The sequence below is a fragment of the Chiroxiphia lanceolata genome, chromosome 3, assembly GCF_009829145.1.
Source record: "Chiroxiphia lanceolata isolate bChiLan1 chromosome 3, bChiLan1.pri, whole genome shotgun sequence".
NCBI lineage: Eukaryota > Metazoa > Chordata > Aves > Passeriformes > Pipridae > Chiroxiphia > Chiroxiphia lanceolata.
In genome coordinates this window covers 19,257,587-19,282,045 of record NC_045639.1, presented here as the reverse complement: position 1 = coordinate 19,282,045, position 24,459 = coordinate 19,257,587, and the positions used below count along the sequence as shown (strand labels likewise).

The following is a 24,459-nucleotide window of genomic DNA, read 5'->3' as shown; positions in this document are numbered from 1 at the left end:
TTATCTGGGAGGGGACAAGGACAGGGAAAGGGAGGAGTCACGGAAGATGAGAGGAGAGTATAAGTGTGGGAAATGGAGAGAAGGGGGGATTGAGGAGCCAGTTGCACAGGCACAAACTGCTGGTTGTTGCTCTAGTTTGACTGGATGCTGCACGTAATCTCCACAAGATGGGAAAGAAACTTCTTATCGCCACCTAATATTTAACAAGTCATCTAATTACTGCACAAATTTGCCCTGTAATTTTCGACCATTAAAATCAACCCGTTACATTTTATAAACAAAAAAAAGTGGAATTGGTAGTGGATCCAGTAAAGCCTCGGAGTAGACATGTCCAAGGCAGTTGCTGCCTTTTCCAGGTGAAGGCAAGCGAAGGTTGACTTTCTTCACCTAACGGAATGCTTCCAAATCCCTTGGGCCAGGTATTGGTCTCTCTGCTTCTGGATACTTTTCTTGGCTCCCAGGGCAATAGGGTCCTGTCTCGTGGTGGGTGGCACTCTTCCCTTAGTTTTAATAAATATGAGCTGCCCTGAGACCAACCGTCCCACATCTCTACTGGTCCCTACCAGCCTGGCATATGCTTCTTAAAGTATTTCCTGATGTGAGGGGCTGCCTGCTCTATAGAGACACTAACTGCAAGTGTGTCATGAAAGTTTAGTGTTGGTCATTATCCTGAGGAGCTAGCAGACCAGGTTCTAGCTGGCCAATCCCCCTGGCACATTGTTATTGCACGGTCTTTCCAAAATTCTGCTCTACATAACAACTTCACCCAGTTTTGCACAACCTTGACCAAGGACGTCCCCTTATCTACGCCGGGGATAATTCCCATCATGTCAAAGAGAACGAGGGACTTGAAACCCCTTTTACATGCTAAAAAGGAACTTCAGCTCCCCTTCTGTATGTGCCAAGGGACCCTACCTCCCCTTGCACTGTACAAGAGACTCCACACGCCCTGCTCGGCATGAGGGACACAAGTCTCTCCCCATGCAGGTCTCCACAACCCTTCTGTGTCATAGGAGAGACTCGAGCCCTGTCACCTTGCACCTTACAGGGGCCTACACAGCTCCTCAATGTGTGCCTTACTCCGACCGGGCTACGCACCCGTTCTTGACCCACTACCAGTAATTTCACCAAATCTGCACAAAATGCCACACCAATGGAGAGACTCAAATCCACCCTTATAACGTATACAGAATCTGCTCAGGGAATTTTAACGCTCACCCTTTGGCTCCTCCCTGCTCCAAAAATTCCAGTTGAATGTGCCCACTGCCATCAGCTGCATGTTTGGAGAAGAGAGGCTCCCGAGGTATTGACCAAGGCTCCCATCTAAGGTGCCAAACTGATGAGGAAACTTTAGTCTGACCATTCAGGAGTCATGGGCAGTTCCAATGAGCCGATAGGTGACCCATTTGATTCCCTACACACCCCACTCTCACACAGTGAGACCAGGTGATTGGCCCCCAGGTTTTCTTAGCAGAGTTAGAGATGTCCCATTCCATAAAGCCATTTATTCATGATGCAGTAACACAGAAGCAGCTCAAGCTGGAAGTAGAATTCTTATAATGGCAAGTAGTGATAGGACAAGGGGGAATGGCTTCAAAATGTCAGAGGGTAGGTTTAGATCATGTATTAGGGAGAAATTCTTGACTGCGAGGGTGGTGCAGTACTGGCACAGATTGCCCAGAGCAGCTGCAGATGCCCTCTGCATGGAAGGCTTCAAGGACAGGTTTGAAGCCAGGCCTTGAGCAACCTGGTGTAGGGCAAGGAATCCCTCCCCACCTGCAGCACGGGGGTCAGAACTACATGATCCGGAAGGTCCCTTCCAGCCCAAACCATTCTATGGTTCTATGATTCTATGTTGCTCCTGCCCCCATCCCCATACTCAGAACACAGAACCGACCACGCTGTGACATCACCCCCGGGGACGAGGCCTTCACGGGCAACGCGGCTGCTGCAGACACTGCGTCTGCGGCTGTGCTGATGCAAGGAGCCCTCACTTCTTGCAGCTGACACGTGCCTCTGACAGCCATGAATTGGCTCTGCCTCCTCATCCTGCTGGCCACGTGCGGGCTTGCGCACGGCACATGGGACAACTGTGGGTAAGTGGCTCCACACTGTGGGAAGGAGCTTGGGCGATGCTTAGGAGGGGCCGCAGGAGTGGGCCTGTTGTCCCCTGTGGCTATGCCACAGCTTCCCAAAACCCATGGGGGAGTCTCAGTTCTTGCCAGCAGCCAGGTGCTGACACGGACAGACTCATACCCCATGGGCTCTGCAGGCCTGCTGGTGGGGAGGGCAGATGGCTGAGCTTCAGCCTGAGCAGCAGCACAGAGCAGGACAGTAATGACTTTCTGCTTACAGATCGGTGTGCGGGCTCCGAGCCATGGGTTATGACTACGGCGCCAGCGCTTATCAATACAACTACTATGGCATGACACGCGTTGTGGGTGGCACAGGTGCCTACGAAGCGTCCTGGCCCTGGCTCGTCAGCCTCCAGCATCAGTGGATACCAGACACAGGGCATTTGTGCGGAGGGTCCCTCGTCCACCCGCAATGGGTCCTCACGGCAGCTCACTGCTTTAACGATGTCACGTAAGGAAGAGGAGGGAACAGGGGTATCCTCACAACACCAGCAGGTGCCCTGTCACCAGCACCACGTCTTACTCCCATCCCCTTTGCTTGCAGTGAGCCCAGATGAGAGACTGGGCTCAGGAGAAGGCTGGTCTCATGCCACTGCTTCCTAGCAGCCCCAGCTCACCATTCCCACAGCCTAAGGCATACTAGGGCAGTCAGTGCCCCATAGCACTGAAGGCTGGCAAGTGCTGGGCTGCTGCAGTGCATGGCTCTGCTCCCTCTCACCCCTTTCTCTGCATCTGCCTTCCAGCAACATCAGCCTGGTGTACGTGGTGATCGGGGCCACCCAGTTGACTCAACCGGGCCCTGGGGCACAAGTCCGCTACATTAAGCAGCTGCGCCTTCACCAGTACTATAATAAAGTCAACATGAAGAACGACATCGCCATGCTGGAACTGGACCATCCTGTCCAGTGCAGCCCCTACATCCAGCTGGCCTGTGTGCCCGACCCGACACTGAGAGTGTCAGACCTGGTCTACTGCTTTGTCGCTGGCTGGGGTGCCACCACTGCAAGAGGTGAGTTGCCAAGAAGGACTCGTGCTCTGAGGGCAGTCTCAGTACCCTGGGGAGACAGGTTGCGCTACCAGACAGCAGAGGCCAAAGCCAGAGTCCTGCTGCAGGACGGTGCCTCTGGATAAATAGGCCAGGCGTGTGCCCAAAGTCACACAGCAGGGACACAGCACTCCAGTGCCTCTCCAGAGGCCAAGCCAAGCCCTAGCAATGGGAATCAGCCTCAGGCAGGGCAGGAGAAATGGCAAGGAGCTGCTGAGTGCTCATTCCTTTCTGTGCTCACAGCTTCAAGAACAAGCGATCTCCTGCAGGAGGCCCAGGTCCACCTCATCGATCTCAAGCTCTGCAACAGCAGCCAGTGGTATGCGGGGAAAATCCACAGCTCCAACGTGTGTGCTGGTTATCCACAGGGCATCATCGACACCTGCCAGGTAGGAAGGAGTGTGTGATGAGCCACTCGGCCCCCAGCAGCACAGGCAGCCCAGTCAGCACTGCCCGAACACAGCCCCGGGTGGGCCTTGACCGGCCAGTCAGTCACTCTCCCAGCCCCACGTCCACAGCGCTGCTGAGGCTGCCCTCCCATTCTCCATCCATGTGTCCTTGCTCAGTGCCCCCATTGTCCCAGAAGTCTGTCACTCTGCCCAGAAAGTCCATCATCCAGTCCCTCTTGGCAGGCCTGGGGTCCAGATGCCAAGCCTGGAACATCCACCCTTGGCACATCCAGAATCACTGTGCAGACATGAGAGTGAGCCCTACCTTGCAGGACCCCAACCCACTCACAGTCAAGGTTCTGGATGCTCCAGCACCTTGGTGTGCTGTGAATACACCCTGGCACCTTACTCTGCTGGGAATACAGCTCTGCTGTGAGAGAGAAGGAGACAGCCCCAGTGCTGACCAGGACACCCCAACATGACCTTAATCCTCTCTGCTCCACTGCAGGGGGACAGCGGTGGTCCTCTCATGTGCAAAGACAACGTCGCTGACTACTACTGGGTTGTTGGAGTGACCAGCTGGGGAAGAGGCTGCGCAAGACCAAAGCAGCCTGGAATCTACACCTCCACTCAGTACTTCTACAATTGGATGTTGGCTGAGATGGCTGCAAGCCCATATGGAAGTGCTTCTTGAGCAGCAGGACAGACAGGATCCAGTGCAGGCTGCAGCGCACCACAACTGTTTCCTGCTGGGACAATGCCTGCTGATCCCAAGGCAGCCTCAGTGTCAAAAGCCTGCTCTGTCCTGCCCACACCCTTCTTCTGTATGCAGGCAAACAGGGAAGTTGACTTAGTTGTTGAAATAAAGTTACCTGTGTTCACGGTTAACCATGTTTTTGCTCCAGTTCCAGCTCCTGGGCAAGGGATAGACTTCCATGCTTGATTCCTGCAAAATGAACCATTGGGGCACAAAGGGACCAAGTTTCTCCCAAGGGCTGCAACTGGGCGTGGCCAGAGAGGAGAGTGCTCTGAACCACAATGGGATGGAGGAAAGTGGCACATCAAGCAAGGCTAGCAAGAGGATAGCAAAAACAAGGCCACTCACAGACATCTGTGGGGGGTGATGCAGCATTAGGGCACACAAGCTGGTTATTTGGGTGAGGTGTAAGCCTTGGCTCATGGGGCAGCCCTGGGAAACTCCTGGGTATGCCAACCAAAATTCCTGCCTCCTGACAGGAGTCACAGTGCCCTAAGGAAGAGCCAGATGTCATGTGTAGCTAATGGGGAGTGATGTGCAAGGTGGTCACACTTCACAGATACTCGAAGGAAGAGTTGGGGGTCATTCTGGGGAGAGGAACCTGGCAGGAACAGCAGGAGCTAGGAATCCCCATCAGTAATGCCACGGAAGGCCATGGTGAGCCAGCTATCAGCACTTGCAACACCAAGTCTGTTGATAGGCAGGCCAAACGTGGGAGCCAGGGGGAAAAAATCACAAGGGTTGGCTCTTTATCTGGGAGGAGACAAGGACAGGGAAAGGGAGGAGTCAAGGGAGATGAGAGGAGAGTATAAGTGTGGGAAATGGAGAGAAGGGGGGATTGAGGAGCCAGTTGCACAGGCACAAACTGCTGGTTGTTGCTCTCGTTTGACTGGATGCTGCTCGTAATCTCCACAAGATGGGAAAGAAACTTCTTATCGCCACCTAATAATTAACAAGTCATCTAATTACTGCACAAATTTGCCCTGTAATTTTCGACCATTAAAATCAACCCGTTACATTTTATAAACAAAAAAAAGTGGAATTGGTAGTGGATCCAGTAAAGCCTCGGAGTAGACATTTCCAAGGCAGTTGCTGCCTTTTCCAGGTGAAGGCAAGCGAAGGTTGACTTTCTTCACCTAACGGAATGCTTCCAAATCCCTTGGGCCAGGTATTGGTCTCTCTGCTTCTGGATACTTTTCTTGGCTCCCAGGGCAATAAGGTCCTGTCTCGTGGTGGGTGGCACTCTTCCCTTAGTTTTAATAAATATGAGCTGCCCTGAGACCAACCGTCCCACATCTCTACTGGTCCCTACCAGCCTGGCATATGCTTCTTAAAGTATTTCCTGATGTGAGGGGTTGCCTGCTCTATAGAGACACTAACTGCAAGTGTGTCATGAAAGTTTAGTGTTGGTCATTATCCTGAGGAGCTAGCAGACCAGGTTCTAGCTGGCCAATCCCCCTGGCACATTGTTATTGCACGGTCTTTCCAAAATTCTGCTCTACATAACAACTTCACCCAGTTTTGCACAACCTTGACCAAGGATGTCCCCTTATCTACGCCGGGGATAATTCCCATCATGTCAAAGAGAACGAGGGACTTGAAACCCCTTTTTACATGCTAAAAAGGAACTTCAGCTCCCCTTCTGTATGTGCCAAGGGACCCTACCTCCCCTTGCACTGTACAAGAGACTCCACACGCCCTGCTCGGCATGAGGGACACAAGTCTCTCCCCATGCAGGTCTCCACAACCCTTCTGTGTCATAGGAGAGACTCGAGCCCTGTCACCTTGCACCTTACAAGGGCCTACACAGCTCCTCAATGTGTGCCTTACTCCGACCGGGCTACGCACCCGTTCTTGACCCACTACCAGTAATTTCATCAAATTCGACGGATTAGTGGGATGGGGGAGACCTCCAGGCCTTAGGCTGCTAGCCCATTACCTGCGAGGTGAATGCTCTTCCCCCCTGCCCCCTGGCACGTGGCCCTGCGACCCCGCAAGGAGCACACAGACCACCAGGGAGGGACGGACGAAAGAGGAAGTTTATTGTGGGGTAGGGGTTTATAAGGCATTCAGGAGGGTCAAAAGGGGACCAATCACAAGTTCAGGGTCACGCAGAAAAAACCATCAGGTAAAGGGTCAACAGCCAATAGGAAGGGGTTAACAAAGGACCAATGAGAAACACCTCAGGACAACTTCCCAGGACACTCTGTATGGGAGACAATAGCTTCACAGGGGGTGTCGGGAAGAGCGAGACAGTGACTCTGCAAAAAGGTAAAAGCCATTTTAAAACCTGTTTAAACCACCTTAAAAACTTTGGTTTCTATAACATTTGAATTGTTTTCATTTTCTTCACTAGTCCATCTCTGACAGGACTTCATCCATCCTGTATATGACAAATCCATTGCCACAACCAAATCTGCACAAAATACCACACCAATGGAGAGAATGAAATCCACCCTTATAACGTATACAGAATCTGCTCAGGGAATTTTAACACACCCTTTGGCTCCTCCCTGCTCCAAAAATTCCAGTTGAATGTGCCCACTGCCATCAGCTGCATGTTTGGAGAAGGGAGGCTCCCCAGGTATTGACCAAGGCTCCCATCTAGGGTGCCAAATTGGTGAGGAATGTTGGACCATTCAGGAGTCATGGGTAGTTCCAGTGAGCCGATGGGTGACCCATTTGATTCCCTACACATCCCACTCTCACACAGTGAGACCAGGTGATTGGCCCCCAGGTTTTCTTAGCAGAGTTAGAGATATCCCATTCCATAAAGCCATTTATTCATGATGCAGCAACACAAAAGCAGCTCAAGCTGGAAATAGAATTCTTACAAGGGCAAGTAGTGATAGGACAAGGGGGAATGGCTTCAAAATGTCAGAGGGTAGGTTTAGATCATGTATTAGGGAGAAATTCTTGACTGCGAGGGTGGTGCAGTACTGGCACAGATTGCCCAGAGCAGCTGCAGATGCCCTCTGCATGGAAGGCTTCAAGGACAGGTTTGAAGCCAGGCCTTGAGCAACCTGGTGTAGGGCAAGGAATCCCTCCCCACCTGCAGCACGGGGGTCAGAACTACATGATCCGGAAGGTCCCTTCCAGCCCAAACCATTCTATGGTTCTATGATTCTATGTTGCTCCTGCCCCCATCCCCATGCTCGGAACACAGAACCCACCACGCTGTGACATCACCTCCGGGGACGAGGCCTTCACGGGCAACGCGGCTGCTGCGAGCACTGCGTCTGCGGCTGTGCTGGTGCAAGGAGCCCTCACTTCTTGCAGTTGACACATGCCTCTGGCAGCCATGAATTGGCTCTGCCTCCTCATCCTGCTGGCCACGTGCGGGCTTGCGCACGGCACATGGGACAACTGTGGGTAAGTGGTCCCACACTGTGGGAGGGAGCTTGGGCGATGCTTAGGAGGGGCCGCAGGAGTGGGCCTGTTGTCCCCTGTGGCTATGCCACAGCTTCCCAAAACCCATGGGGGAGTCTCAGTTCCTTGCCAGCAGCCAGGTGCTGACACGGACAGACTCATACCCCATGGGCTCTGCAGGCCTGCTGGTGGGGAGGGCAGACAGCTGAGCTTCAGCCTGAGCAGCAGCACAGAGCAGCACAGTAATGACTTTCTGCTTACAGATCGGTGTGCGGGCTCCGAGCCATGGGTTATGACTATGGTGCCAGCGCTTATCAATACAACTACTATGGCATGACACGCGTCGTGGGTGGCACAGGTGCCTACGAAGCGTCCTGGCCCTGGCTCGTCAGCCTCCAGCATCAGTGGATACCAGACACAGGGCATTTATGTGGAGGGTCCCTCGTCCACCCGCAATGGGTCCTCACGGCAGCTCACTGCTTTAACGATGTCACGTAAGGAAGAGGAGGGAACAGGGTTATCCTCACAACACCAGCAGGTGCCCTGTCACCAGCACCACATCTTACTCCCATCCCCTTTGCTTGCAGTGAGCCCAGCTGAGAGACTGGGCTCAGGAGAAGGCTGGTCTCATGCCACTGCTTCCTAGCAGCCCCAGCTCACCATTCCCACAGCCTAAGGCATACTAGGGCAGTCAGTGCCCCATAGCACTGAAGGCTGGCAAGTGCTGGGCTGCTGCAGTGCATGGCTCTGCTCCCTCTCACCCCTTTCTCTACTTCTGCCTTTCAGCAACATCAGCCTGGTGTACGTGGTGATCGGGGCCACCCAGTTGACTCAACCGGGCCCTGGGGCACAAGTCCGCTACATTAAGCAGCTGCGCCTTCACCAGTACTATAATAAAGTCAACATGAAGAACGACATCGCCATGCTGGAACTGGACCATCCTGTCCAGTGCAGCCCCTACATCCAGCTGGCCTGTGTGCCCGACCCGACACTGAGAGTGTCAGACCTGGTCTACTGCTTTGTCGCTGGCTGGGGTGCCACCACTGCAAGGGGTGAGTTCCCAAGAAGGACTCATGCTCTGAGGGCAGTCTCAGCACCCTGGGGAGACAGGTTGGGCTTCCAGACAGCAGAGGCCAAAGCCAGAGTCCTGCTGCAGGACAGATGCCTCTGGACAAATGAGCTTGGCTTGCGCCCAAAGTCACACAGCAGGGACACAGCACTTCAGTGCCTCTCCAGAGGCCAAGCCAAGCCCTAGCAATGGGAATCAGCCTCAGGCAGGGCAGGAGAAATGGCAAGGAGCTGCTGAGTGCTCATTCCTTTCTGTGCTCACAGCTTCAAGAACAAGCGATCTCCTGCAGGAGGCCCAGGTCCACCTCATTGATCTCAAGCTCTGCAACAGCAGCCAGTGGTATGCGGGGAAAATCCACAGCTCCAACGTGTGTGCTGGTTATCCACAGGGCATCATCGACACCTGCCAGGTAGGAAGGAGTGTGTGATGAGCCACTCGGCCCCCAGCAGCACAGGCAGCCCAGTCAGCACTGCCCGAACACAGCCCTGGGTGGGCCTTGACCGGCCAGTCAGTCACTCTCCCAGCCCCACATCCACAGCGCTGCTGAGGCTGCCATCCCATTCTCCATCCATGTGTCCTTGCTCAGTGCCCCCATTGTCCCAGAAGTCTGTCACTCTGCCCAGAAAGTCCATCATCCAGTCCTCTTGGCAGGCCTGGGGTCCAGATGCCAAGCCTGGAACATCCATCCTTGGCACATCCAGAATCACTGTGCAGACTTGAGAGAGAGCCCTACCTTGCAGGACCCCAACCCACTCACAGTCAAGGTTCTGGATGCTCCAGCACCTTGGTGTGCTGTGAATACACCCTGGCACCTTGCTCTTCTGGGAATACAGCTCTGCTGTGAGAGAGAAGGAGACAGCCCCAGTGCTGACCGGGACATCCCAACATGACCTTAATCCTCTCTGCTCCACTGCAGGGGGACAGCGGTGGTCCTCTCATGTGCAAAGACAACGTCGCTGACTACTACTGGGTTGTTGGAGTGACCAGCTGGGGAAGAGGCTGTGCAAGACCAAAGCAGCCTGGAATCTACACCTCCACTCAGTACTTCTACAATTGGATGTTGGCTGAGATGGCTGCAAGCCCATATGGAAGTGCTTCTTGAGCAGCAGGACAGACAGGATCCAGTGCAGGCTGCAGCGCACCACAACCGTTTCCTGCTGGGACAATGCCTGCTGATCCCAAGGCAGCCTCAGTGTCAAAAGCCTGCTCTGTCCTGCCCACACCCTTCTTCTGCCTGCAGGCAAACAGGGAAGTTGACTTAGTTGTTGAAATAAAGTTACCTGTGTTCACGGTTAACCATGTTTTTGCTCCAATTCCAGCTCCTGGGCAAGGGATAGACTTCCATGCTTGATTCCTGCAAAATGAACCATTGGGGCACAAAGGGACGAGATTTCTCCCAAGGGCTGCAACTGGGCGTGGCCAGAGAGGAGAGTGCTCTGAGCCACAATGGGATGGAGGAAAGTGGCACATCAAGCAAGGCTAGCAAGAGGATAGCAAAAACAAGGCCACTCACAGACATCTGTGGGGGGTGATGCAGCATTAGGGCACACAAGCTGGTTATTTGGGTGAGGTGTAAGCCTTGGCTCATGGGACAGCCCTGGGAAACTCCTGGGTATGCCAACCAAAATTCCTGCCTTCTGGTAGGAGTCACAGTGCCCTAAGGAAGAGTCAGATGTCATGTGTATCTAATGGGGAGTGATGTGCAAGGTGGTCACACTTCACAGATACTCGAAGGAAGAGTTGGGGTCATTCTGGGGAGAGGAACCTGGCAGGAACAGCAGGAGCTAGGAATCCCCATCAGTAATGCCACGGAAGGCCATGGTGAGCCAGCTATCAGCACTTGCAACACCAAGTCTGTTGATAGGCAGGCCAAAAGTGGGAGCCAGGGGGAAAGAATCACAGGGGTTGGCTCTTTATCTGGGAGGAGACATGGGCAGGGAAAGGGAGGAGTCAAGGAGATGAGAGGAGAGTATAAGCGTGGGAAATGGAGAGAAGGAGGGATTGAGGAGCCAGTTGCACAGGCACAAACTGCTGGTTGTTGCTCTGGTTTGATTGAGTGCTACACCTAAAAGAAATTTTTTTCCCCCTGGTTTCCTGCCACAGAATGGCATGGAGAATGGCCTGTGTGATTGAGAGTGGAAGCATCCTTCTCTGCCTATAGCATTCAATTGCAATATGTCCCTGGCCAGGCACACTGGCCACCACAACTGCACTTGTCAGTGTTAGCCCAGAATATCAGTAGATCTCATAGACAGAAAGGCATGGAGCCTGTTAGAGGGTGTTGCTGTGGTTGATGTGGCCAGAGTGGACTGTGCTGCATCTTTGTTTCACTGCACTTTGTACGGGAAGGGTGACACTGCTTGGGTACACTCGGCTTTTTGGGCTTGCACTTCACTGCTCGGCCACCATGGCTGTAACATGATTGGCTCCTCCACACCCAAACACACACATGCTTCCTGCATTAGCCATGTTCCCTGGGCTGTGTGTTTTGTGGAGTTGGTGGTAAACAGCTGCAGAGAGCGGAGTGGTGGTGAACTTCCCAAAGAGGCTGCAGTGTAACATCTGGTGTCTTCCTGGGAGACGTCAGCAGGCAGTGCTGGGAGCCAGGCACTGCTGCCTGCCCTGGGGCCTGCTCACCCTCATCCACCAAGAAGAGGACCCTAAAGAACGCTGTAGACAGAATTCTAACATGGGCAAGTAGTGATAGGACAAGGGGGAATGACTTTCAAGCAAAAGTGGGTAGATTTAGATTACATATTAGGAAGAAATTCTTGACTGTGAGGGTGGTGAGGCACGCACAGGTTTCCCAGAGCAGCTGTGGATGCCCCATCCCTGGAAGTGTTCAAGGACAGGTTTTGAGCATGTCTCTGAACAACCCAGTCTGGTGTAAGGTGTCCCTGCACATAGAAGGGGGGTTTGAAACTAAATCATCCTTAAGGTCCCTTCCAGCCCCAGACTATCTTATGATTCTATGACCTGTGGAGTAATGAGAGTAAAACTTTGCCTTCTTCATCATCAGTGATGATCTTCAACTGTCAATCATTAATGCTAGTTAGCATAAATGAATGTGATTATTCTGTCATAGGGAGAGTCCCACATTTGACCTTTGATAATAAATGAAAATGAAACCAGCAATTTAGTAATAGTTAAAACAGACACATCTGTATCATATTGTCAATCTGATACAAACAATTACCTTATCAAATACATGCATAAGTAGCTTCTGGGTAATGCGGTTAGTACTCACGGGGAGGGAGCAAGAATTAATCAGCATTTAATAAAATGCAGAGAACAGAGAGAATACAGAGAATCTCAGTCAAACATCCATACCTATACCAAGCCTTTCACTGCTGTCTAATCACAGCTAAGCATAGAACTGCATTGTTATATGCCTAAGTCGTGTCTGTCTCACATGTGCCAAGTATCTGCGATTCACAAAGCTTCAATATATGCTCAGCTTCAATTATATATTCATATCTTAGTATAAATTTCTAAAGGTATATTTTTACAAATATATAGGCAATTTAAATATGTACAGAAATAAAAAAAAATAAAAATAGCTGTCACAAAAATATTCTCTCTTGAGATATCTGTAACAGACTTGTCGGTGGACAAGGCATTGAATTCTTTGTTCTGAGCTCCTACATGTGCACGAGGCAGAACGGGGGCAGGACTAGGAGCATGAGGATTCATTATTGCTGTCACAGACATTTTTTGAAATTTAGTAAAGGTTGTATTTGAAGAACAGAGGATGGAAAGATGCACTTGATAGTTCAGTTTTCCTATATATTACACTTCTTGCATATAGAAAAAGAATTTTAAACCTTAATTTCAGAGACAAAACAACAGACTGGAGAAATTCCATCCATTTTGTCCCAGGACTGGAAGTTCTGTCTCACATCGAAGGCAGGATAGGGGTGAAGATGTGGTAGGACAGACAGCATGTCTCATGTGATCACTCTCTCATATATTAAGCCTGGATTTAAGCAACATTTTTTCTCTCTGCATACTGAGGTGGGCCACTGCAGGCAGCTCCAGCTGAAATTTATTTACAACAGCCTGTAAGGCTTAAAAAAATTCTGGCTGTGCCTTGCTCCAAATTCATTCTTTGCAACTTGAGGTAATGTGGAAGGCATTTCTTGATTTTCACCTAATGATGTGACTTAAACACAGTTTAAAAAGAGAAACATATTCCTGCACAAGTACTTAGAGAGAAAGATGAAAGCCCTCAAAATTTTCTTCCACAGTTTCATCTGCATTTTTGGAAGTTAGTCTTGGGAGACGAGATCTGTACCACAAGTTGTTTGTATCCGTGTTGAAAATGCCAGACATCCTGGTTTGATATTGCAACACTTAGCCCCCTAAATTCTGTGTAATAAAGTTACCCATGTTCCTCCTTAATACACTTCAGGCTTATGTAAAGTTGTTATTGTTGGGATTTGATTAATTATAATCTGTGTCTAATGCCTAATAATAGAATGTTTCAGATCATGTATACACGCAATCAGAACATACTCTGTTGTGTGTACTTCACTCCTATCCTATACTGAGACAGGATTTATTATTTGAAAAACCAGTTCTGGAAATGAAAGCAAACCTTGCCCTCTGACATACCTGCCAGTGCATAGCAGTATGATGTGCAGCATCAAAGCTCAGAGGGAGACAATCTGCCTTGCTCCTGTTTTTTCTCACCTTTCTGGACCAGACTTGCAGGCTGACATCCCTGCCTGCCCTTATCTCTGCATGTGGAGGGGAGCTGTTGCTAAGCAACTGTGGACCAAGGACCATAGCCTGGTTTGAAAATGAAGAATTAACTAAATTAGTTTTAATAAAGACAAGATACAGCTGAAGAACAGGCAGGAGAAAGGAAAAAAAATAAAAGGCAGTTGTGATTTGCGTTAGAGAACAGAGAGTGTCCAAACAGAAAAGGGCATTTTGGAAGCAAAGAGCAAATGATATATAGCCAAAGTGAAAGAAATAAATAGAGAATTAGGTGTTCTTCATGTCAAGCACTGTGTCTCTGGTTGTACTTCACCTAGCAAAACTCAAATCTAGGGGTCTTCAAGGACACTACCATAATAGAAACAAGTGAACAAAAAGTGTTGCCACAGAACCTTCCACCTCTGCCTTTCATTGGTCCTGATTTAAACACAACCTCACAGCCATAGGAGATACACTAGGAGATAAAGAGTATGGAAAGAAAGGTGTGGGAATTTAGTAGTTCAGTTTTTTTGTCCTGGGAAATTGTTACTTCCGTTGACTCCTTGAGCCACCCTGACTTGCATGACATCAAGCTCACAGCAGCCTCAGGTCATTGCCTAGTGACTGGGGACTCACCATATGTTTTTTGTAACCCTAACAATGTCACTAAGTATTCATGCACAGCCCATAAATAATTTTTCTTCCACTAGGACGTTCTGTGCTAACTAAACGTGGCCAAATCTCATTCTTTTTTATTGCCTGAGTTCCCAGACCTCAGAATCTGGATCATAGCATTCCATGAAAAAATGCATTGGCTATTTGGCTTGATATCTTACACCATTATTCCAGACATACAAAGGCCAAGCAAAAACTATGCAAATTTTTCTGAGCATTAAAATGTTTTGTCCTTAATTGACTGCAATAGTACTTATTCCCATCTATGTTCACTTTTTATGAATATTTCAGCAAACTATTTCACAGCCTGAAGTATTCTTAGAAAAAAGTAAGCAAATATTGAAGAACACTGTCAAAAAAACCCCTGTACTATACTGTGATGCTATTGGTTAAATCCTCCCCAGTCATATAACATATGTGCACCTCACTGAACTTTTGGTCTAGTTATGACAAATCCATACAATGAGAATTTCAGTATTGAATATTTAGACTGGAAAATTTACAAGCCAATAACTCTTTGTTACAATTAATTTGCACATAAATCTGAACAAACTCAACACTCTCCTGGTGTTCAGAACACTGAAAACAAAAGCTGAGAGAAATAAGTAAAGATGACTGTTTTGCACCAACACAGCTTTGCACGTAGTGGGTATCAGTCAAATATTTTTTTCTATTTATCTCCTGCTTTTAGATGTCTGCAATAAATTGTTAGAAATCTTAGTTCACATATATATCTTCAGACAACTTTCAGATACTACCTAGAGTTTTAAATAAAACAAAATAGCTAAATCTCATAGGCTTATTCAGTGACAGAATCCAGTTGGATGAATTTCTTACGTAATTCATATCTCTGAAGTACTTTTTAAAAAAATAATTGGTTGTTTCAGTAAAATATTATATACTTGTATATATTTTGTATTTCAGCATGTAAGCTAGAGCTTTCTAAAGAGGTTCTTAAAAGTTAGGGACTTCTCTTTTGGTTTTGGTGTTGTTAGGAATGCAGCTGACAAACCCATAGATGCTGTATCATTCCTGCTTTGCTACTATGCTATCAGTCAAGAAAAAACCCACTCATTTTCTGTATTTGAAGTTCATCTTTTCAGTGTTTTTATTCATTTCAGTGAGACTTTGATGTCATAGATCTGAGAGAAATATCAGGGAGAGCTGTAGAGAAGAAAGGATGCCTAATCTTCATGATCCCTAATGAGACGAAACCTGAATGTCAGCACAGCAAATCTGCCACCTCAGAGGATGAGTTCAGACTGCCATCTGGGGGATTTAGGGCTGATAGATCTGGCTGAAGGGCTGAGAAATTTAGAATGTGTTGTGGATCTAATGGTATACCTTCCAGTAGTCAAAGCATTCTCTGCAAAAATCTTATCCATTAAACTTTTTACTGAGTTCTTCAGTTTGCAAGCTGTTTGCAAACCTTGCCTGATTTCTGAGTACTTGAGGAAGTGTTTAGATGAATAATTTTTGATCTAGAGCTTGTTCTCTAATATCCCTTCAATATGTTTCTGATTTGTGACTAGTTACTTAATTGGCATGGGAATTTTGTTCAATTTTGGTTGTTTTGTTTTCCCTTGGTTTCCCTTTAAAGAAGGAAGTAATGTATACTAAATAGTAAGGCGTAGTTAATAAATGGAAATCATGCTATCATAGGTCGTATGGCCATATAGGTCATATCATCCGTCTGTGGTCATCACCAGAAGAAAAAAGGATCATCAGTCTTTATCCAGGCCTTCATAAGAAGCTGGGGAAATGCTTCCCTAAACTTTGTGTGTACAATATTGGGTTTGTGCAAAAATTTTATGAATAATGTAGCACAAATGCCATGTAACATGACAGCTGGCTAGAGAGCTAATTGCCACCCACAAATACTTGTAGGAAAATCGTCACTGGAGTGCAAGTAGAAAGGGGGCTGGAGCTGTCAAACCACAGGGGTATGCAAGTCAGCTTGATGTGGGTCAGCAGAGGCTGTTACAGAACAGATCAAGCTACATTCATCCACACCCTACTGTTTCCAGGTACTGTCGTAATTCCCTGGAGCAAGAGAAAATTTCTTATTTCAAGTGGTGGATTCTTTTAATCTTCTTTGGGTATTTCAGCTTATTGCCACATGTTTCTCTAGTGAAACCCTTTAGGGCAGGGAAAGGCATTCCTATATAATTTCCTAGGGATGTTGGAATACTACGTATGTACTGTCTATACATGTTTTTGATGTCCCTAATTTCACAGGCTGTTTGTGTTATCTTTACTCTTAGTATCTGTGTCCAGACAAGATTTTTGAGTGAATGGCAGGTTTTGTTTCTAATATTGATTGATTAATCACAGCTTATGCAAGACACTTAATTTCTTTGCATCTGCTTTCATCTATCATGAAGGGCAATATCAGGAAGAAGAAATTATCCTAAGTCTCTGTATGCAACTAACTTCCCTTTTATAAAACTTGAGACTGTTTTCTATGGTCATGATAAAAGTAAGATTCCCTATCAACTGTTAGCCTAAATGGTGACTCTAGTTAAAGACCTGGAAGAGCTGAATCAAGTTGTTTTCTGCAGTAACTTAAATGTTTACATGAACTGTACAGTGAATGAGAGTACGTATGATTGCAGATCCACTCTACATAGGTGTAAGTAGGCTGGGACTGAGTAAAATGCAGACCCCAAACAAAAACATTTATATAGTGTGGGTTTTTATGTTTTTTTCTGAGATAAATATATCTGGTCAGCAGTCATCAGACATGTTTTCCTATACACAGAGACAAATCTCAACCTCATCTGTGCCAGAGTAAGCTGTACAGGCATTACATCTGGTTTTCATCCACAGCTTCAAAACAGGAGAGCTCAGCAGTGCATCTCAGCAGTGCACTTCAGTGATTTTTTGAGAACTACAAAATTTGTTGTTTGTAAGCCATGTAGCCCTTTCCAGCTGAGGATAGTAGTAGTATCTGAAAGTTTCTGCAAACTGAAGCCTGCAAACTACTATTCTTTCTTTAGTACGTTGACTTTATTACTTATTACCGTGAAGAAAAAGTAAGAGAGGAGATCATAAGTAAACTAAACTAAAGAAAGTATATTCTAGAGATGCACACAGATACACAATATTGTCTGTAATTTCTCTTTCATGTTTCTGCACTGATCTCTAAATTATTTCCTTTTTTCATGGGGAAACACCCCATCAGCAGGAACAACTGAATTTCCCTTATCACACTCAGAATAAGCTTTATTCCTATGAATTATTCATGTAGTGAGGGGCTTATCCACACATGAACAGAAAGTTAGAAATCTGTAGTGAGCTTCTGAGGAGACCCTCATGGATATTTTAGAAAGGAAAATGTTTTGCTAGTCCTCTTGACTCTTTAATCCATGGCAGTGGTTATTTGTGGCCAGAGCAGAAAAGCAATTGGCACCACCAATTATTGTGAATACTGTGGATGTGATCAGTGTGACTGGATTTGCAAATTGGATTAAGACTGTAGACACAACATTTCTGTTGCAGTGCCTTCTCTATCACCTTCCCAGCAAACCAAGGTAGTGAATAACTTCAGAATCAGAGTGCCATTTATTAAGGTATACTTAGAGATGTGCGGACATGTTTTCTCAAATGCTAAGCAAATAGTAATTTGCCTTTTAAATACTCAGTTAGGAGCATCAGTGGATAACCAATCTGTTTATATCATCACAGAGAATTAATGCCTGTTAAGATATGACCAATTTACCTCCTGTCATCATCTGTTCACTTCAGTGGGATACTACTAACTTTCGTTGTTTCTATATGTAACTCCAGAGAAGTAGAGAGACCAAAGTAATTCTCTCATTGTTAGAAGACACAAGGAAAGGGGACATCCATAAATGCCTCTGAGATGATGTGCTGAATGCACAAAGCAAGCAGATGTGTATTGCTGAGCTGGATGAAATGGTTAGGAGTCCAGATCTCAGCTATAACTATGAAAATTGCATGATTTGTGCCTCCTGAGAGGAATAAATAATCTCTAGATAAAGAAGGCAGACAGAGTAGCTGCTAGCTTTAAGCTCTATGTAATTTATTTAACTTCATAGTGCCATGGGCTCGTTAGATTGGCCAGTGCCACAAGCACCGAATGTGCCAGTGGGCTAACAGTTAATCCCATTAGCATTAGCTGCTTAGTTTCTAAAACTGGAACTGAAATACTGGATGACAGTGTTGTTCAGCTTCATTATTTTAGCTAGACTTCTCCTTCAGATTTGGAGACCTACACAGCATGAAAAATAAATTCTCAAAAGAAATTATGTTGGCAGAGAAAGAGTTTCTCTTTACCCTTTCAAACTTCCTGCACAGAACAGTGTGTGTTTATCATGCAGAACAACAGTGCAATTACAGTACTTACATAAATGGCTTTCTAAATTGGCATTTTAAACAAACGTTTCAAGATGATCATGTTTGAATATACCTATTATACTAATTTCAAATAATAAAAAAACCCTAACTCCCTTCTCATGCTACTGTACTCGTATAGGTTTCAGGAAGAAAATTTTATTTCCTGTGTTTCTGTTTATGCTGTTGCCCTTTCAAGAGTCAATCAGAGTATTACATTCATGAAGTGGAAGCAAACTGAGTAGCTAATACAGCCCCCTCTTCACAATACCATCTCAAAAATGGCATTAAGTCTTTCTGTACATCATCCATGTGGTTCTAGGGAGAAGATATCCTAAGTGCTGTAGCACAGACATTCATACCTTAGCCTCTACATTTTTTTTTATAGGTCCAGGAAGATTACATGCCTCTGAAATTTAGTTTGGAATTATTTTTTTTTAATAAATAAAACTGCATTTCACTCAGTAGCAATCAGACTTTGTGTACAGGAGGCAGAGCTACTGAGGAAGGGAATACAAAATAATCAACCCAAAAGACCCTTTGTTCCCTAGAAGGGTTGGTTTTGGTTTGGTTTTAAAATGTGATGCTGTTGGGGAGAAGACTCCAAGCTGTGCTTCTACTGATAGTCCTTTCATGTTTCTGATGGCTGATTAAAATCAAAGGAGTGATGTCTGATAGGCAAAAGCTGCACACAGGTTGTCTGATAAGGCTACAGAGAAAAAGAAGCAGTGCACGCTTCTGCAGTTACAGGAGACAGGAGGGTCGGCAGCTCAGAGCAGAATCTGATCCTGTGTTTTCCCATTTACTAGTAAAAAACAATATGTGATTCCTATATACTACTGTTAGAGGGCAGCAGATATCCTAAATAAGGTCTCCGGACACCATGACCTAGTTCTGCCAGGGTTTTGTGGCATCTGCACTGGCCCAGAGATGTTGCCCAGCACTAATTTCAACCTCTGGGTCTAGTCAGCTAGGAATTTTCCAAGTTTTCATTTTTCAGATTAATATTGTCCATGCTCAGCCTTTCTTGGCTCAGGTTTTTGGGAGAATTTGAATGGTTTTACAACTATCTTTGGGATGGCAATTAATCTAAAATCTATCATTCTGCTAATGCCAACAATATTCCTGCCAAGCATCTTTTTAAATCACTTAATGTTTCTAACATTCAGTGAGATTTTCAGAAAATTTGAATGCTGGACTATAGATATTTTTTAAGTTTTAGAAGCATACTGAATTCACAGAATCACAGGACAGTTAGGGTTGGAAAGGACCTCTGGAGATCATTTAGTCCAACCCCCCTGCTAAGGAAGGGTCACCTGGAGCAGGTGAGACAGAAATGTGTCCAGATGGGTTTTGAATTTTTCCAGAGAGGGAGACTCCACAACCTCCCTGGGCAGCCTGTTCCAGTGCTCTGCCACCCTCAGTGTAAAGAAGTTCTTCCTCATGTTGAGGTGGAACTTCTTGCGTTTTAGTTTACGGACATTGCTCCTTGTGCAGTTGCTGTGCACAGCTGAATTGTATGATTAAATTCTGATACAACCACTTAAACCTATTGAATATCTACTTTTTAAGCTAGAAGCTATTTCATCAATATTGTGCTTTTACTCTCTTTATCAGGATATCTCCATGACCTTCTCCTCCTTCAGCTGTTATCACACATCTGCCACCTTGGGAGTGGGGGAAAAGCAAGAAAACAATGAAAAAACTGGCTGAGGTTTCTGGAAGCTTTTTAAACTTCAACTCTTTCAATTATGGTAATTTAACAGCTAGTTAAATTGTTAAGCAAACCTGCAGATCCTGATCTAGGATCCTGTGGCAGTTAATTCCTGCAGGTTCAGTTCCATAGCATAGGAAATATATCTTCAATTTAATTTTTGTCCCTTTGACCGCACTGATTTCCAAAGGAAATTGTCTGTATGCTTAACTCCATATAAAGATCACTCTAAAAAAGGCATTTAATTGGCTCCTCTGGATTTTTTGTTTAAACAGCAGTAACTTCAAACATGAGTCTTCAAAATATATACTCTCTGGGAAGGGTAAGTTCTCCCTCTAAAGGTTGTATGAAGTAAAAATGTAGCAGCTTATTCGTTTGCTGACTGCTTGAACTCAGCAGCCCAAGAAATCTAATAAATGAATCCAGGAGTCACCATTGTCATTGCACACCAGTGTCATAGAGTTAAATATGTGAGAGCTCAGTTTTCTTTCAAAAAGTATGCAGTCAACAGCATCAAGATCAAGCTGAGTTTGTTTGTTATTGCTCTACACAAATAACCAAACACCAGATACCTGGAAATGCCACAATTAAGATCACAGCCAAGACTTGCAAGCACACTTCTCCCCATAACTCATGGCTCATCCTCTGCCAAACAACCTTCATGTGTGAGGTAAGCAAGATTCTACAGAAACCAACTCATCCCAAACACATTCCTGCTATATTCTCCATGTGTCCTGTACATCTGAGAGAACGAGTCTGTCCTGGAGAAAGCAGAATATCATTGCATAGGTCTGATTGCAATGTACACATGTAAAGGAGAATGGAAGATGTGCACAGAGCCTTAATTCTGGCATTTCTGACTCCAGGTGTTTTACTTTTAAAGTGCTTGAGCTACATCTTCTCTTAAAAAGCACATCACTTTACTTTGTTGATCCCACATTTACCCACGACCTCAAAGGTCCTGATTCCTTTTCAATAAATGTCAAAAATTCTCACTGATTTGAAGAGAAATGGGACCAAGCCTGTACTAAAATAACGGAGTGCCTGGACCAGTTTGAAAGCTGCTTCTCAAAGCTGATGGGGAAAGTCACAATCCCTGTGCATTCTCCTCTGGCCACAGCAGCACTTGGATGGCAAGGGCAGCAGCACCTCCCCCACGCCTCACAGAATGGAAGGTGTTATTAATATCATAGCCAAAATCATGCCTATAAAACCACAGGTGTCTTATTCCTCTCTGGCTTTTTGTCCCCGGAAAGTACCCCTACACAGCTTACAGTTAGAATTTTAGTAACTCTGAGTTGTAATAAAAACTCAAGGGATTTGTTATTGCACAATAACTTCCTGGTAGTAAACACTCAACATAAAACAGCAGAAAAGTCAAACTGTAATTTGCTATTTTAACACATGAATGTAGCTTTTCTTCTGGACAATGAAGATAAAAGCCCTTTCAACAGTGGAGAGATTTATAAGTCTATGTCTCATAAAATTTCTAAAGGTATGTGCATAAATAAATCTAATTAAGTTGACTGCTGAAATAAAATTGCTTGCTTCAATGTAGTTTCCTCAGAAGGTCCAGTTTCAGCTAAAGGAGAACATTGCCCATTGGAAGTGCTTTTACCTACCTTCATTACTCATTACAAGATTTATTTAAATAAATAAATAAATTAGTACCTCTTGTGGGATATAGGCATCCTGTTGATGAAGAAGTTATGTAAAAGGAATACTGTTGGACTACTTTTCCTTGTTTATATTGAGAAGAAAGAAAATTCAGCAGTGAACTGATAGAAAACTTTGCTTTATGCAGGCCATGTTTTACCTTGGAGAAATCAAATGCAACTCCTTTGAAAATCTGTGCCCAGTAGAATCAGCTAAGCAAAATATTTAGGTGTGGCAAAGGAGGGATCCATTTTATTACAAAGTGAGCGTTTGATAACCTCTTGTGGGAACTCGTAACTCATGTCCATGGGGGCCCAGTAACAGCACCTCAACCCATCTGGCTGTGCCTCACTACTTCTTCCTACTCAGGGTCTTTCACAGAAAGGCATTGGGGACAGAGTTCCTGCTGATCTGTGCAAGCAGACCAGTATAAAAGAGCTAAGATAAGGTAATAAATGTGTATTATTCCACATTTAGCCCTCTAAGTTCAGAATCTTACCTCACCAGATTTTTGGAGGTATTTTTGCATGTTTTGGTAATGCAAATTTGGGATGCAAATTCTGCCTAGAAGTTCAACTTCATCATTAAGTATTCTGTAGAAACATGTGTGTTCAGGAGTCGTTTCTTCTTCCTCCTCTTTGCTGGTGAGTCTATTTTGGATACAGATATTGTTTCTTCCTGTGATTTTGCATTTCATGCTTTGGAAGAAGGTTTCTGCTATACAAATAATTAGTGATCTGCCCAAAAAAGAGACTTTCAGGAGTTGCCTACTTTCAGACTACTTCTCTTGAAAATTCTGCCTAACCATATCAGCCTGATTAAACATACTGAATATAAATATTTCCTCATAAATAAAAAAATTAAGGAAGTCAAGGATTTGCATGGGTGATGTTCACTCACAACTCCAATATTTAATAAAATTCCGTCACAAGGGATGTTACTAAAGTGTAGTCTGCAGAGAGGACTATGCCATGAGAAATTTTTCATCTGGACAGTAAATGGCAGTCTTTTTTACAGGCTCAACCTAAATAAAAGTTAGGTTTAGGGTTGAGAGAAAGAGAGTGCACGGAGAGCTGCAGCTGCAGTGGGACTAGAAAGGCGCACAAAAAGGGAAGTGTGGGCTGTGGAGACAACTGGGTTGTAAAAACCTTTTTCCTGGGTAATGGCTAGTTGCTATTACCATTGCCATGTGTGGAAGGATAATCCTCAGATTATGGTTATTTTTAGTGTTAGGCTTCAGGTTTGGGCTGAGTGTGAGCCTAGAGCTGCAGTTGGAGTGGGTCTGCAAAGGGGCTGCCAAAGGAAAGCACGAGATATAAAGAGAACAGGCTGGGAGAAGTTTTTCTAGTGGGAAAGATAATACGGGGTGGGGGGGACATCAGCCAGGGCAGTGAAAGTTGTCTGCTCTCCTGTTGAATGAAGATAATGCTCAGGCTCCACAAAACTTAATCTAATGTTGTCCTCCTTCCCTTTCTGATATTTCTGCAGATGGACTATAAGAACAGCCTATTTAGACAGAATATTACATGGTTAAATATGCCAACATCCAGAACAACCAGGCTCCTGTACCAGTTTTATTCTAACCAATTAAAGGAATAATTTATTACTTCATTGAATACCTTCCTTTTCTCTTAAGCATTTCTGCCTGACCTGGTAATTTAAGAACTCATTCCTTTTTCCCAATCTCTTATTCTTCAAGTCCTTTTCTAATCCACTTCTTTTTTTTTCCTGGTGCATAGGTATTGCACCAAGGTCAGTGACAGAAACAACTGAGTTATATTTTTGGTATGCGTTTAATGTTATTAAAGAAATCAGTTCACAACTGCAGAAACAGTTTTTTACTAATTGCAGGAGTAAATTGATTTATCTGAAAGCAGAAGAGAAAATGTCAATGTGTTAATTTGTTTGTATTTATTTGTTGGTTTGGTTTTGTTTAAACAGAGAGAATACAGTAGCTCTAGAAAATAAAAGGTTTCTTTGTACCATTTTCTCACTGTAGGATCTGAGGCTATCTATGAAAAATTCTCTATCTGGTTCACTGAGATCAGCCTGCAGATGGAGAATTAACAGTGATGCATTCTCAAATCAAAGCTTCAACCTGCAATCCAGACAGAAATATCCTTGGATTTTCATGGTGTATAGAGCTGCACCCAGATGTGAATTTCACTGATGATACTTACCTCCTGCACAAACAATGTAAAGCCTGAAATCTGAATAGAGTAGATAGCAACAACATTCTTCAATGCTTTTTGCCAGCAGACACCCCAACAGAAAACTTTGGATATGTGCGCAGGTGCCTGCGGGCATTTGTAGAATGGAAGGAAGAAATATCATACAAAACAACGTCATGGGCTTTTCATTTTCAGAATGACAGGAGCAAAATAAGAATATTAAACAAAGAAAAATAAATATTAAATAAACAAAAAAGGAAGAAACGTCCATTGCCTTGTGACAGATCCAGGAGCTTTCTCCAAAGGAGCCTTTGTCCATGCAATCTAAGCTGCCACATGCCTGCTGCTGCAAGCTTTGGGGGACTGTAGCAGATGCAGAGATGATTCTTCCCTTGGCAAAGCTTTCTGTGAGGTGTTTTAGG

The 24,459-nt window shown here is 45.5% G+C and overlaps 2 protein-coding genes across 2 annotated transcripts; both read left to right on the top strand.

Annotated features, from left to right (window-relative positions):
• Positions 1 to 1,954: 1,954 nt before the first annotated feature.
• On the top strand, positions 1,955 to 4,329 carry LOC116784017 (acrosin-like). Its single transcript, XM_032682188.1, has 5 exons — positions 1,955 to 2,096; positions 2,356 to 2,586; positions 2,879 to 3,144; positions 3,424 to 3,569; positions 4,078 to 4,329. Exons 1-5 carry the CDS (start codon positions 2,026 to 2,028, stop codon positions 4,261 to 4,263), a joined length of 900 nt encoding a protein of 299 aa, XP_032538079.1. The 5' UTR covers positions 1,955 to 2,025; the 3' UTR covers positions 4,264 to 4,329.
• Positions 4,330 to 7,585: 3,256 nt separating this feature from the next.
• LOC116784349 (acrosin-like) lies at positions 7,586 to 10,060 on the top strand. The gene is made up of 5 exons (XM_032682892.1): positions 7,586 to 7,698; positions 7,959 to 8,189; positions 8,482 to 8,747; positions 9,028 to 9,173; positions 9,681 to 10,060. The coding sequence occupies exons 1-5, from the start codon at positions 7,613 to 7,615 to the stop codon at positions 9,864 to 9,866; spliced, it is 915 nt and encodes a 304-aa protein (XP_032538783.1). The 5' UTR covers positions 7,586 to 7,612; the 3' UTR covers positions 9,867 to 10,060.
• The last annotated feature ends 14,399 nt before the right edge of the window (positions 10,061 to 24,459 follow it).

Excerpts from the sequence above, each read along its gene's own strand:
- LOC116784017 (XM_032682188.1), top strand. The coding sequence starts at position 2,026 with ATGAATTGGCTCTGCCTCCTCATCCTGCTGGCCACGTGCGGGCTTGCG. Across the intron at positions 2,587-2,878 it reads CACTGCTTTAACGATGTCAC|CAACATCAGCCTGGTGTACG; the intron begins GTAAGGAAGAGG and ends TCTGCCTTCCAG. Across the intron at positions 3,570-4,077 it reads GCATCATCGACACCTGCCAG|GGGGACAGCGGTGGTCCTCT; the intron begins GTAGGAAGGAGT and ends GCTCCACTGCAG.
- LOC116784349 (XM_032682892.1), top strand. The coding sequence starts at position 7,613 with ATGCCTCTGGCAGCCATGAATTGGCTCTGCCTCCTCATCCTGCTGGCC. Across the intron at positions 8,190-8,481 it reads CACTGCTTTAACGATGTCAC|CAACATCAGCCTGGTGTACG; the intron begins GTAAGGAAGAGG and ends TCTGCCTTTCAG. Across the intron at positions 9,174-9,680 it reads GCATCATCGACACCTGCCAG|GGGGACAGCGGTGGTCCTCT; the intron begins GTAGGAAGGAGT and ends GCTCCACTGCAG.